Raw genomic sequence first — 15,635 nt, forward strand, 5'->3', positions numbered from 1 at the left:
TGTATCCTTCAAGTAGATCTTTGTCCTGTTGTTAAGAATTCGAAATTATGTCTGTTGTAACTTGAGCAACTGGTATCGGAAGTTTCTTTTAAGTGGTTTCTTTAATAATGTTACGAGCGGGATAGGAAACTTGAAAAGAGCCGAGATTTGATGTTTGCCTTGCACGTGAATTAATTGATGGAGAGTATATGAGAGCATTCAAAGAGATTCGCTTCAAAATGGAGCCGAGTGTCAAAAACAGCTGGTTGAGTCAGGACCGGTGCCTTGGGCTTGTGCAGGAGACGCTACATTTGTAGCTGAGCAAGTGTCTCACCATCCACCCAGTGAGTAGACTGAATGTTTGTTTGATTTTTGAATTTATTTTAAGTCATATTCTAACAGATGCGATTTGCAAGCGTTATCAAATCGGAACCTAGCTTTTCCTACTTGAACAACTTTTCTAACCGAATGATTAAATAATTTTCTTGTCTGAAACAACTGACATATTTTAAGCATTCTTTTTTTTTGAACCGAGCTACCGAGGAACGTAGTGTTATGTTACGAAACCAATTTTTTTCGACCCCAACTCTCATTACACTTGCGAAGCGAGTGTATTAGTAAGAACCTTCTTTTTCTCCAACCTAAGTCGCAAATATTGGTGCGTCACCCCAAAATTGGTGGGGGACCTTTACAGCTTTTTGATAGCATGCGCTTTGACATTCGAAAGTAATTAGTTACCACAGTTGATGCATTTTTAATTCATCAAATGAACCGGAACAAAAAAAGATTTGTTTCAAAAAACATAATAATAATGAAAACTCGATTTCAGAAATTTTCTAATTTAATGTCTCGCAATTTGTTTGAGTTGTATAATTTATACATATTGTGACTAAATGCTTTGCGATTTGTTTTATGCAAAGTTAGTTTGGATGCCTTCAGTTTGTTATATTTCAAATTATTTCTTGCAAAATTGTTTCGATTTGTATTTGTTGCCACTTTCGTGAATGGCATTGGTAATTTGTTAGCATACGTAGTTGCTTTAGTCGTGACTACTGTTTGTTGGTTGTTAAGCTTGCGTGGCTGAGTGTGTGAGACTCAAAATCTCTTGATTGCAGTAGGTCGCAGATTCGAATCCTACACGTAGCCGAATTTTTGCTAATTCAAGGCTTATTTTTACTTTCTTTTTTCACTTGATAGAGCTGCTTTTTAGTCGTGTTCTCGCAAGTGTTTTTGATGCGCAGCTTGGCCTCTGTTTTTTTACCGTAAGCAACTTCGAATTCCTAAAAGCAATATATTTTGCTTTTTAGCGTAAGTCGTTTAGGAAATATTTGTTACTGTCGAGTTTATTATTATCACTTTGTAGTAACCCTTGAAGTCTGATCCTTTTCTGGCACAAAGTTTTTGTTCATGTACTTAGTTATCTGTTTGTGTATGTAATTGGCATGTAGTTATTGGTTTTCTGTGCTTTTTTCTTGGCTGTTTTTTTTGTGTCAATTAGGGTCGTTTTTATATAGTTCGTGTTGGTTTTTTTTTTCAGAAATTTTTTTTTCAGATTTGCCTACACTCAAATTTGATTGTTCGCCGTTTGACTTGATTTCTTTTCAAGTTCAGTTTATTTCCTCTATTTGCGCTTGCGAGCGTAGTATATTTATTAATACGAACCTTGTTTATACGAACCGTGTTCACTTGTTTATAATCACGATCTGTAGCATTGGAAACTTCATACCATCTGTTCTCTGCGTTATTCATGGCTACTGTTTGTAAGTTGCTTAGTGTCTGTGGCTGAGTAGCTGGTGCGTGAGACTCGTAATCACTAGGTTGCAGATTGAATCCGAGAGGTATCACTTCATAGAGCTGCTTTTTTGTCCTATTCTTGCTAGTGTTAGTGAAGCGCAGCTTCACCTCTGTGTAACAGGGAGGCAAACTCCACTGTCGAAAAGAAAAACGTGATCAAGTTCCAATTTCAGATTTGGATTTTAATATTCAGATTTCCCACCGGAAAAAAGTTACTATCGATTCAGTTTATCAAAAAGTAACTTTATCAAAAAGTGTCATCCATAAGTTGTTATTGAGTTTCAAAGAGCTTTAAGGCCTGATGTTATTTACTTTGAAGTCTGAAAATTGAAGTTTTCTCAGAACAGGAGTAAGTTTTTTCTTTTTACTTGAGTTCATTGGCTCTTTTGCAACTATCTGATGGGTATACGTTTCGAGTTCAGTTCTTTTCCCTTTTTAAAAGGAACGCGAACTCTATTTCGAAACATCAAAATTGTAATAGTCATGAAAAACGTGATCATTTTCAAGTTTTGATTATAATTTTCAAGTTTCACAGGGGAATACAAAAGTTCTACCTTTTGATCCAATTCTTTCAAATTGATTTAATGTCATCAAAAAAGACATTATTAGTGGTTTTAATTTCGAAGTGCTGTTAGGGTATCTATTTTTTCTCGGAATTTCGGAAATTGAGGTTTTCTCAAAAACAAATCTGTTTTTCTTGCGTTTTTTGACATTTTTCGAATTGTTTTTTGGCTTTTTCACCGGTTTTCATCTTCATTTCTGTCAGATAGTTAGTCATGCTATATTTGTTGTATCGCGAGTAATGCGAAGCTTGAATGCGTCTATATTTTAATTCGGTTCGCCTGCTTTTTGTTCGGTTCGCCTAATTTTTGTATTGCTCAGCTTAGCCTCTCTATCAATTTATAAATCAATATCAGTTTTTGAATTTGCTGTTTGCTTTACTGAGTAATCTTTGCTTTGTTGAGAAGAGAAACTTTTCCAGTAATTTTACGGTTTTCCTGTCATTTCGCCCCGCCAGATATAGGCATGAAGTATTGGGAGTCCGTTACCATTGCTTTTATAGAGTTTTATTGGACAGTTGACTTTCTATCGCAAATTTCATCACAGGTTCGAGTCCAAAAAAAGTTAAAACACAAAAGGAAGTTAGGGAGTGGGGAGAGCCAGTGTGGAAGAGCTTTTATTTTCTGAGTTTTTCGAAGATTTTTTTGAAGCGTTAAAAAGCTGAGAATGGATTTCTGTTTCTCGTGATATCCCTAGTCAGTTAATTGCTGTAAATGCAATGGTGTTTGATATTTTTTCGCTAGCGTTTGAGTTTGCTTCGGTTGAAATTTTATATGCTCAAAATGGATGGCCTATAAAATTGCCGTTGTAAATTCGTTGAGTTAATTTAAGCAGCCGTAGTCCTTTTTTAGCTTGTGAAGGCGTGTCAATTGGCGCTAGCTTACATGCAGCCATCAATGGGTGCCGGGGACGCAGAAGGCCAGGCCGGATCTACCATGTCACAACATTTAGGTCAATGTGCTAGCCTCTTCTCAACATCTTTGCAAGCACTGCAGGAAATTTTGCTCTTAGCTGCAGATTTGTGCGGAAATTACGAGCTGGACAATGCAATTATTGTGGCTGATGATTGTGTCAAGTTGCTCAAGGACACTGCACAACTGGCGACTGAGAACGGACTGAGGCCGTCTGAAGGGACTCAGGTTGGTCATAGAGATCTGAAAATTCTGTTCAATTTATTATCCATCTCAAACTCCAAATTACCCAGCCAAACTGCCCACTGTGTCCGTGTGGGTGTTGGTAACTAAATAGATCCACCCTCATTAGTAAACTTTCATTTAACCAGTCAAATGTCGCGTTCGATTTATTAAAATTAATAGCTATTTTTCGCAGCTTATGTTTATGTTCACCATTATCGTTCGCATTTCATTAGGTTTATGTTAAATTTGAATCCGCATGAAGGTTACCCAAGGGAGTGATAATAATTGATTAGATATCCTAACAAACTGATTCATCATGGATGGATTGATGGTACAATTTGACTTTTTGGTTTTATCTCATTGTAAGTGTTGATGAACGAAGTGATTTATCAGTTATATAGGCTGAGTTTTTTGTCCGAAGAATTCTTTTAAGTTGTTCACAATCAAATTTCTTTCTCGCTGCTTGACAATTGATTTATTTTAAAGTTCAATTCAAATTCATTTATTTGGCTTGCGATTAGTTAGCAAACTTAATCAAACCGGAATATAATATTTTTTTTCGGGTTAACCTGTGGTTAATTTTACCTTTGGATCTTGTGAAATCAAAAGTCAGACGTTAATTCGCACATGCGGCGAAGACCTAACGCACCTATCTATAAAGACAGGTGTGAATGTTGCGAATCCGGCCAGGCCCTGTTTCTTTTTCTCGTGGAAAATTGTCCGCGCGTCAAAATTCTCTGTCGGGCTTCTGTTTGTCTGCTTTTTTGTCAGCTTAGTTGCCGCAGTATCAAATCTTCCTAAAATTTAACCTTTTTTGCTCAATTAAAAAAAAACATTTCAGAGTGTTCCGGTTTTGACTAACTAATTGATTTCCAAGGAGTTTTGCTTATTTTTTTTCCTATTTTTATTTTCCATGCTGCTCATTAAAAGTTCTTGGAAGTTGTTTTCTTAATACATTTAAGGAGTGTTCTGTGCATATGATGCAGTGGTACCATCCATGCTTGAGACGACAAATCCTAGAAGTTCGATTCCAGTCGATACGTGTTTTTTTTATGGAAAATGAAAATTTTGACTCCCGTGTCTGCTAATTTTTGTCGGCTTAGGTCCTGAAAAAAAGTTCGGTTTCTTTCAGCCTTTAAAACCCTTTTTTTAACTGTTTTTAATGCAGGTAATTTTTTCCAGGAAGTTTTTGTCTTTTTTATATTTTTTTGACAAAAAAAAAATATTATTTTTTTCATTTGCTGGTAATCATAGCTAATCATTTATGTATCGCAAGTGGCGCGAAGCTCTGCTTCGCCTCTGTGTTAGAAAGAAGGTATATTACAATGTCCCCTAACAAAGGTGGAAATATCGCAAAAAGTGTGAAACTAAAAAATGTACTTTCGTTTTCCGAATTACTAGCGGATTTAAAAAATTTAAACTTGAATAAAAGTTAGGATGTTCTTAAGAGTCAATGAACATAGTTCAGACTCATATATAGGTCCCTATTGTTTTTTTAAAAAATTTCCGGAAAAGTTTCAAATATATTTTTTCGCGGATTGACTTGATTGCTTTTTAGTTCAGTTCTTTTCCTCTGTTAAAAGGAAGGCAATTTCCTCTATCGAACAATAAAAGTGTAGAGTATGATCGAATTCTAGTTTCGAAAGTGGATTTCATTTTCACATTTCCCAGCGAAATAAAAATTTTTACTCACTGATCCAATTTTCTCAAATCGGGTTGAGTTTATTAAAAAGTATATCAGTCATAAATTGATCTAAAAGTTTAAAGAGCTTTAATGGCATCTATTTTTTCGAATTTCGAAATTTGAGAGTTTTTCAAAAAAAACAAGTCAGTATTTCTTGTGTTTACTTACGTTCATTGACTCTTTTCCAACTGTCTGTTGGCTATGGTTTCTAGTTGACATAGTTTTATGAACTGTTTTATAAAAATTTTACCGTAGTGATTTTTTTGAAGTTTGAAAGTTTTGGGTGGGCCGATATAGTGTACGAAAGTTGGTAGTTTTCCACCAATTTTAATTTAAAGGTTTAGTATCAAGTTATGAGAGTTAGATTTTTGAGTTAAAATCTCTACTATTGACCTCTTGTTTATCACAAGATAGAGTTACAGCTTTTACTCGAAGAATTTCTTACGCATTTTGAGCTTTGCAACAGAAAAGGATGTGCTATCCGGGTATCATTTCCGTTAATTCACTCATCTATGACGAAGTTATGGTTGCTTTGCTTCTGAACAGAGAGGCCTAACGTTAGTAAATTTTGTCTACCATTTTGGATTTTAAAGATTCGACTTTTTTCCGACTACCTGTTTATTGAGAAGGCACTTAAGATTTTTCATCGTGACATAAGCGTATGTGTTTTCCCTGAACCCTGTATTTGCTTATATTTGTAATTTGTTGGCATTTATTGAGCTGACATTTATAAAAAAAAAAACGCAAAGATTTTCAATTCTAATTTTCTAGCCAAGATTAAATGTTTGACATGAATTTCGAACCAACGACGAACTTCCTTTTTGAAAAAACATCATTAATTTTGACGTTAAAGGTGGAATAAAATATACCTATTGATCAAATTGTGTCAAATTAAGTTACTTTCATCTTATTTGTCAATCATAAATTTCTTTGAATTTTAATCAGCTTCAAAACAACATAATTGGTTCGATTTTTTCTGTGTATGCTTTGATTTAAATTAACCGGGAAAAACGATTAAAGTTGGGAAACTTTAAACGCGTTTTTCTCAAATTGAAGTTTGACAAAAAAAGTTATCAGAACAAAAGTTGCTTAGATGTTAACCTGAATTATTATGGTGCAATTTATTTTACGAAGTTAATGTCCGAAATTTTATTTCAAAATTGGGTTTTTGGCTATATTTAGTTAATCGCAAATAACACATCAAGAGCTGACAAAACTATATTAAAGCGTTGTTTCATATTCATTCTCTTGTTCTCAGCCAAAGTCGGAATTGAAAATGCTGCTTTACTGAGTGGCAATTTATTTTGCAGCAATATCATGATTTCTTTTTTGGCTATTGTTGTAAGAATGACAAGCCTCCATGACCCAGATAACAGGGCATGTGATTCTTAATCTCTTGGTCGAAGGTTTGATTCTGGCCCAGAGGTGATCTATCAGTTAACCTTCATTTTCTTTTTTTTTCACTTTGTGACCCTTTTAGAGCAACTTATTGTCGTATTTGCTTATGCTTGCAAAGTTGCAGCTCTGTGTTGAGAAGCGCAAATAAAAAATATCTATATATCGTTTTTTCTCTAAAGGGGTAGTTTTTTTGAATTTCAATCCTAGGTTTTTGTTCCGACTTTCGATACGAAAGTAACGGAATATTTGTGCTCGGGGTGGGTTTTTTTTTCTTCAGACAAATTTCGACTTTTTATCTAGCCATTTTTGACGGAATTTTTTTATATCATTCGAAAGGTATTGTTGTCCTGAGCTCGAATTTGAAAAGATATTTCACCTGTGATCGTTTTTCGTAAAGTTACGGGGGTTTAAAGATTGCCATTTTGGCCAATTTGGGACAATTAACGCGCAATATATTTCGCGTTATTAACGCGTAAGCGGAGAGTTAGTCCATCTTAGAAATCGTTCCAAATTGGTTAAAAGAAGCCTATTTGCCATAATTGGTTTGTTACAATGAGCGAAATCTATCCTTTTGTACTTTATATGGCGTGTGGGGGATGATTTTTATGAAAAATTTCAAATTTTAGAAATTTTTTTTCATTTTGTTTTATTTCATTGAATTTTTAAATGTTATTACTGCTCTATAAACCTTAAAAGGCAGTCGGAACATTCAGGACTTTGCCCTGATACGAGCAGTCTTGTTTAAATTTTGTGGCCATACATTTTTTGTTTGAAAATTAAGTAGTTTTTCTTCTTTAATTATTTGAAACCTTGCCAGCTCTCTGTTGGTTGTGTTTCTGTTCTTGTTTGTTTATGAAGACACTTACGTAGTCGTGTTGATTTTTTTTTTCACGGTCAAGTTTCAAAAAGCTCTGATGAGTACGGAAATGCATTCATAGATATTAATGCGTTTATGAATTCCCATATGTCTATATGCTAGTTTTTAACTCTTTTCAAACTAACTTGCTGACAAATAGTCAAGTGGCGAAAGAGCAAGTGGCGCATGAAAACCTGAACAATTTTTAGTTTCGAAAATAGAGTTTGTTTTTAGAAATCCCAACTGAATAAAAACTTATCCAGTGTTCTTTAGGTGTATTTAATCAAAAGATGCCATAAATAAGAAATGCTTGAAATGCTTCTTCGGAGTTAAAAAAGTACAAAATTTACAAAAAAATTTCATTCTTTGAAAACAAGCAACCAATTATGCCTAGGGTTGCCAGGGACGGATGTTAGTGTTTGCGATTACACTAATTTTTAATACTTTCGTCAAAAATTGGGAGAATCAGTCAAAACGCACTTGTTTTTGCGCATTCCATCAAATAGAATGAGCTCACAAGAAATTGCAGCAAAATAGGATTTACTGCAAGTAAATGAAGTTTTCTATGAAGTTTTTTGGGTTTCTGATTTCAAATAGAAAACCGCCTAATTTAACATTTCTATCAAATTTCAGTGTACGAAGACTTATGCAAATAGCTGCTTTCCATTATACCACTGATGATTTTTTGTTTCGATCGCTACAAGACGCGGGAAGAATAGTTGTCCATGGTGGTTTTTACGCGATTCCGTGAACTTGAAAAAGCAATTGCGTCAGTTTCGCGTTTTTCTTTTGCACTTGATTTTTTTTCCTGGAAATGATTATTACTCTGCTTGGAACATTCGGTGCTTCCTTCTTGTACATCAGCCTAATTTTGCCAATAGTGAATAATCAATAGATAGCCGGATCCATTTCCCTTTCCTCATTATCTCCTTTTGTCGATCCATGTAGGTGTTTCCCACATTGCTAATGCCTATCTTCCGTTCCTACCGTGTCTTCTCTTTGAGACTGGAGCTATTCATTATAGTTATTTGCGATTTCCCGCCCTCTTGAAAAGTGTTTCTTGCCGCAAATTGAACACTACGCCTGTTTTTTTCTACCGTTCCACCGAAAAGTCTGCAATTAATTTCCTTTGTGTATTTTGAAGTGTAGCTAAAAAATAGTTTCAAATTAGTCTGCTGGTGAAGATATGCATCAAATTAGTATGATCTGGCTTCGCTCTGCCGTAATAGTTTTGACGAAATATTACAACGTATATCATGTCTCTCTAGAGTTACTTTGATTCAATACATTTATTCCCACCCCACCTCGCAATTTGACGAAAGGTCTCCATCACAAATAGCCATACATGTATATGGTTACTCTCGATTGATTTAATCAAATTTTTGCCATGTGTTTATTCCTTCATTCAGTATAAGTTGTTGTTTCATTTTTTTCTCATCGCGATTAATTGGGTCCGATATTCTATCCAGACTAACTTATGCCTCGCAGTGATGTCCTTGCTGTTTTATGATTGCCGGGTCAGAATGGCTTAAAATCTTCTGACCTTTTTATTTTATGATAGCCGGTTGAAAAATGCACTCAGCGTTGGACTTGAAATCAGTAAATTAATTTCGCTTTTAAGTAATTGTTTTCCTTCTTTTAGCTTAGATTTCATTAGTTTATGAATAGATTTTATGAAGTTGCTTAGAATTTATGAAAAGATTTTTATGAATAGTTCATTGGTAGCTCTTAATGCAGTTAGTTATATGTTATTGCAACCTAAAAATTTGTTTGTTCTAAGCATCGACTTACTTTTTTTACTGATGAGATAGTAGTATTGTAGTATTTTTTGAGAATCAGTTTTGATTGGAAATGTAAATATTTCCTGGGGCAACAATTCCTAGTGGTGTTGCGTGTTATTCTTACCTAAGTCAGTGTTAGTTTTGTGACGCGCTTCTTGGAGGCTAGTTCTCTGCCTTAAAAAACAATAAATCTATTGCTGCATTAAATATTGTTGTCTTACGGCATGTTTCTTTTTGTCATTTCTAACCTATTTTTATAACCGTAATGTATTCCGATAATTAATAACGGTAAGTGACTTTCAAGATGAATTAGTTAAACTAGTGTTCTTCTGCTTGTAATTGATCAATCGTTGTACTTTGCTGTTTAGATGGCGGATAAACAGAAGCTAGCTTTGGAGGCAAACCAGGCATGTGTTGATATCAACGAGAGCTTCGCAGAACTTCTGAAAAATTTGGCCAATGGGAATGCACGAGGATGTAACCAATCAGCACGCGCCATTTCTCAGAAATTTGAGCAGTTTGCAACTGACTGCCGACGTGTGGCGTCTTTGCTTGACTCACGTGATGAGCAGCTTGCGTTGATTCAGTCTGCACAGAATTTGATCTACGAAGGAAAACTGACTCTGCAAGAAATTCAGCATGTAATGGAGAGGGGCGAAGGATACCTCAACAATGTCCAGAAGGTAACTGAATCTTGCAACATTTTCTCTTCAGATAGTTTTAAAAACTGTTTAAAGATGTATAAAACTCTTTAAAGAATAAGGAATATGCTACAAAATTTGATCCGTTTCTTAAAATGCTATTATAAAGCTTCAACTATAAATTTGTTTTTATTTTTAATGAATGATGATGTTTACGATTTTCAGAAAGTTGCAGATCTTGACGGAGCAATCCAAATGTTCGTCAGCACACTACCTGGTCAGAAGGAGTTCCAGATCTGCTCAGATATTGTCAACGAATGTAATCATAACATCCAGAAGAGTCCCTCGTATGAAGGACCCTTCAACACTTCCTTCAGCTCAATTAACGAGCTCCAAGGCAACTTGCACTCAGTCTCGGGTGCCTTCAGTGATGAGATCAATCTGTTAGTTCACTCTTGCACAAAGAACCCAGAAGCCCTTCCAAGTAGTGCACTTCAGACCGCCAAGAACCTGCACCAGTTTGTTCTCATTTCTCTGGACTTCTATCTCTCGTCCAAGGATAGAAACGCAGTGGAACCTCAGAAGATGCTGCAGGTTCTGGACAAACTGGTCTACAGCAGTTCTATACTTATGGATACTTCCAGACAAGTGTTCGCAGCATCAGGAGCCTCAAATGCGGCGGATACTAGTGGTCAGTTGCACCCTAAGTTGAGTGCATCGGCTAGGGCAGTTGTGACTGGAATCAATGCGATGATGGAACTGGTGTTGCAGAGCTCGCCTGGACTGAAGCACTGCGACAGTGCAATTAGGAACATTGAGGTGTGTCAATATAAGTCATGCCGAACAATTGTACTCAAATACCAAAATGCTTCTATCATCTGACAGAATGTTTTTGATTAAAAGTAATGCACGTAGTGAAGGCCCTTATATAGGTCTTGCTGATTTTTTGTTTGTCTTCTTTTTCAGGAAAAGTCTCTAATAACTACAGATGTGCATTCATACATATTGATGCATTTATTAATGCACTTAGGTATATGTACACTTTTTGAGTTCAATAGAAATTCATCTGCTGAAAGTGACGTAAATAGCACTCTCCAAATACGCACGTGGAAATGGCGCGAAAAAGCGATTTCTAGTTTCGAAAGTGGACTTTAATTTTAAGATTTTCAGCGGAATAAAAACATTACATACAGGGCTTTTCAAAAATTAATTGAATTTTAAATTAATTGCAATTAATTGAATTTTTAACTAATTGTTGGGCATGCAATTATTTCAATTAAAATTTTCTCATGCCCAGTTAACTGCAATTAATTGCAATTAATTGTTGTTGAACAGAAGCAAGTTCGTTTGTTAAGCGTTGGTTGTTGAGCAACGAATTACATCTGCACGCATTCTTTTTGATGGAATTTTGGATGAGTACAAAGAAGAAGAATTTGCGAAATACTTGTCTGAAGATGGCGATTTAGTTCATGTGCCAGTTTTCCAGAAAGCAATTATTAAATTGTTGAAACACAAAGAAGCTGATTTAACAATCGAAGAAAAGGCCGCTGTTGAGTCTCTGAAACTGCCAGTTGTCGAAGTGACACATGCGGTGAATGTCGACGAAGACGACTTTGCGTCGGGTCTTCTGAAAATTCGCAAGTTAGAGAAGAAAAATTCACGAAGTGAATACATGGATCCGACATTTCTTCTTCCAACTTCAGATCTCATAGAACGTTTTTTTAGCGTAGCTGGATACGCCTACAACGATCTTCGCAAAAGTCTACTACCAATAAATCTCGAAATGCAACTTTTCCTCAAAGTCAATCACAGATTCTGGAACGAGTCAACCGTGGACAGTCTCGATAGCGACATCTGAATTTTTCATTGATAATTGCAATTAATTGCAGTTTAACTTTTGTTTTTTTCAGTTATTTGATAATTAATTGCTGAACATCCAATTAACTGCAATTTAATTGTTTTGATCTCAATTAATTTTTGAAAAGCCCTGATTACATATTGATTCAGTTTACTCAAGTTGGGTTCATGTTATCAAAGAAGCGCCGATCATAAATTGTTCTAGAAATTCAAAGAGCTTAAAGGGCATCTATTTTTTTTTGAAATCTAAAATTGAGATTTTTTAAAGAAAGTCAGTGTGTTTTTTAATGTTTACTTGCGTTCATTACTCTTTTCCAATCTTCGCTTGGCTATGTTTTTAATATCGTATTTGCGATATTTTTCTGATGGTTTACGAATGCATCGTAGTGTAGTTTTGATATCTTACTTATCGCAAGTCAAATTTTGTTCAAGTTGGTGTCCAAGATGTTACAAAATCCGAACCGACCAATAAACAACAGGAGTTACTTCGAAAACTTCGAGAATGTGATGGAGCAGTCGCGTGCATTGGGAACCAACATGTCACAGCTGACTTTCGATGCAAAGGGAGGCGACTTAGACCAATTTGGCGAAAGCGTAGATGGCACTTGTCAATCTATCTGTCAACTGATGGAAGGCGCCGCCCAAATTGCATACCTAGTAGGTGCCTCAGATGAACGAAGCAGACCGGGGAAAAAGGCGTTAGTTGATCAAGAGCATCTGGAAGCTTTACGAGATGAGTACTTGGCCGCATGGAAAAGAGTTTTCTCACCTGACCTTAACCGTCAAGAACTAACACAAGCCGCTTCCGCATTGGCCCAATCAACTCGAGATTTGATAGGTTTTTGCAAAGTGTCATCGACTGCCTGTAGTGCGAACCCTCCGATCAGCGATAAGTTCAAGAATTTTGGACAGAAAACTGCAATGGCCACTAAAAGTGCGTTAGATGGTCTGAAGTCCGGAGAAGCTCCAAGACCGGAAGTTTACTCCCAACTTGAAGCGTCTTTCGCTGACTTGATCAGGCTGTCAGCGTCGAAGGAATTAGCAGGTGAACCTGCAATATTGAGCGAAGAGGGCAAGATGCTCCAGCAGCCGATCATTCGAGCAGGAGAGTATGTGAAAGTGGCCTCACTCCATCTGGTCAATTCGGCCAAAGGACTCTGTGAAAGGTAAGATGTCTTGAGTCATTTTTTAAATTGAAGAGTCCTTCTGAACACTCTTTTGAATGTCTGAGCGAAGTCTTAGAGCATTAGTAACCATCGAAGTATTTGATTACACCATCCAGCTTGCGAGCGTTAGTGTATTAGTACGAACCTTTTTTCTAACCTAACTCGCAAATAAAAGTGTTCTTAGAAGTGTTCATTTATTTCACTTATGCTAAAATCACGATCTGTAGCATTGTTAATGTCATAGCCTCTGTTCTCTGCTTTTTTTGTGGCTATAGTTTGTGATTTTTTAGCGTTCGTGTTTGAATAGTTAGTGCGTGAGACTCATATTCAGTAGGTCGCAGATCGAATCCGAGATGTAACCTTTTTTTTAATTCGAGACTTACTTTTATTTTTCTTATTGCCTTTGATAGAGCCGCTTTTTCATCATCATCATCGTGTCTTCTTTATACACTTTTTCTCGATACTCAAGAGTTTTTGTCGTGTTCTCGCTAGTGTTTGTGAGGCGCAGCTTCGCCTCTGTGTTATTTTGTTGGAATTATTTTTTGTGTTGATCTTAAACCAAGTTTGTTCCACTATTATAGTGGCTCTGCTGAGAACTGGCCCCAGATTGCAGATGGAGCTAGTGAGGTAACTCAGGCAGTTGAGACCCTGCTGGCTGAAGTGAGGGCCAATGCACCCTGGCAGAAGCACTGTGAGACCACCCTGAGTCTGCTGGAGCAGATGTTTGCCAATTTCATCAACGAAATGCGAGAGAAAAGAGGTAGCGAGGGTGGAGCAAAGTCAGCTCAGGACTACCAATTCGACAAGTAAAGTTCCAAGTAGAGTTTAATAAACTGTAGTATGTATGAAAAGGACTTTTCCGCTGAGAACTATCAATCTATCTCAGTTAATGTTGTGCTTTTTTCCTAAATTTAGTTATATTAAAATTCATGAAACGTCAAAATTCTTAGCACGAGGTTGCTATTACTCTGGTTTCAAATCAAATTGGCAAATAAATAAAATCAAAGATTGTTGCAGTATTGAGACGGTTTCGGCCCATCTACTGGAAGTGATTGACCAATTGAACTCACTCTCACGTGAGATGAGGTCCGCAATTCTGGACAGACAAGTGGAGCGCATAGGTCACATTTCCCAGTCGATGGTGCAGAACTACATGGTGCAACTGTTGCACCATAGCAAACAATTCCTCGCCTGTATCAGTGGAGAGAGTGACAGGATGAACTTCGAGCAGCATCTCTTGACTGTTTATGAAGCAGCGAGAGCCGAGATTGATAACGCCAAGTCGTACTCAGTGTCGCCACAGGTGAGTATATGTCTAGAAGGCATATAGTTGAAAAACATTTTTTGAACTATTTGTTGCTGTTTCAAATGCTGTTCTAATTTTCGAGAGCAAGTGACTTGTAATCGGGTACTTTTTCCTGTTAACAACTTTTATAACAAATCTTTTTGGAAGATTTTGGACTTCTTTATTCTGGCATCTCAATAATGACCAGGTCCATTCCATTCTGGTTTGATTTAGTGGTAAAAGCGTGCTTTTGGGTCCTAAGCTCTCGAAATTGAATCCCGGCTGAACCTTGTTAAGAGTCGATGAACGTAGTTCACACTCTTATTTTGGTCGTGATGATTTTTTAATTTTTTTTTCAGCAAGTCTTAAAATGCTCTAATAAATACGGAAGTGCTTTCACACGTCTTAGTTGATGCCCTAGGTATACGTGCATTTTTCGAGTTCAATTTAAATTCATTAAGGGTAGGCAAAATTTGCTCTCAATTTACGAAAGAGGAAGCGACGCAAAAAAAACGTGTTCGACTTCTAGTTTTGAAAGTGGAATTGTACTTAATATGGCGTGTGGGGGGATGATTTTCACAAAAAATCTAAATTAAAAAAAAAAATCATTTACATTACATTTAATTTTTTCATGTTATTACTGCTCCATAGACTGCTCTATAAATTGAGGCATGTTAGTTGGTAATTTTTTTTTCAAATTTACTGGTACTGCTAATGCGTCATAATTGGCGTGCGTCCCTTACGAAATTTTGTAGATTCAAAGTTTTTCTCATTCAGTTTTTCCCAGTAGCGTTATCGGTCATATTTTTGCTTTTGTATGCGAAGTGCAACTTCGCCTCCGTGTCTAATTAGTGGTTTCAGTATGGATTTATATTTGCTAGCTTTGCCTCTGTGTAAAAATAATTAATCTTTTACTAGACGCTGTCTGAGAGATTTCCTGTTTCCGTGAGTGTTGTCGACGTTGTGCTTCTTTCTTTTAATGTATAACGAATGCACTTCGTCCTCTCGTGATCTTTAAATGTTGTCAGAACGTAGTATAAAAAGCGTCTTTTTTCGTTCAGTCGGACAAGAAACAGCTGTTCGATCAGAGTGCTGTTGACTTTGAGCAGTCACTGGTGGAGTTGAGAGAATGTGCGGACAGTTTGGCTAGTCGATTCGGATCCATCGGAACCCTCCTGGCAGATTTGGAGGAAACTCTGGCCTCTCCAGAATTAGTTCAACTCACGCAAGCCGACACTGGAAAGACCATGAAACAGATTATCGAAGAGTTGCAGGCATACGTGGATGCTTTTTCCAGAACCAGTTCTGACATGGTAAGCTGACTGAAATGTTTATTTTATTGCACTTTCAAATCGGAATACGAATTTTTCCAGGTAAATGACTTGCCTAACAGAATCACTGAATCTTTTTCTCGAATTAAGAGTAATGAACGTAGTGAAGACTCTTATATAGGTATTGCTGTTTTTTTTTCAGGAAAATATTGATGCACTTAGGTAT

General features: G+C 36.4%; 1 protein-coding gene across 4 annotated transcripts in view; it reads left to right on the forward strand.

The window, feature by feature from the left end:
* Nucleotides 1-15,635, forward strand: part of LOC134844597 (talin-1-like) — a 185,319-nt gene that overhangs the window by 152,405 nt on the left and 17,279 nt on the right. For all 4 annotated transcript variants that reach the window (XM_063861357.1, XM_063861380.1, XM_063861372.1 and 1 more), the window contains 7 exons: nt 3,186-3,473; nt 9,558-9,872; nt 10,056-10,649; nt 12,120-12,853; nt 13,435-13,659; nt 13,871-14,156; nt 15,200-15,451. In XM_063861357.1, coding sequence (XP_063717427.1) covers nt 3,186-3,473; nt 9,558-9,872; nt 10,056-10,649; nt 12,120-12,853; nt 13,435-13,659; nt 13,871-14,156; nt 15,200-15,451 — 2,694 coding nt within the window. The remainder of the gene's footprint in view (nt 1-3,185; nt 3,474-9,557; nt 9,873-10,055; nt 10,650-12,119; nt 12,854-13,434; nt 13,660-13,870; nt 14,157-15,199; nt 15,452-15,635) is intronic.

This window comes from Symsagittifera roscoffensis, chromosome 1, assembly GCF_963678635.1.
Source record: "Symsagittifera roscoffensis chromosome 1, txSymRosc1.1, whole genome shotgun sequence".
NCBI classification, from domain to species: Eukaryota; Metazoa; Xenacoelomorpha; order Acoela; family Convolutidae; genus Symsagittifera; species Symsagittifera roscoffensis.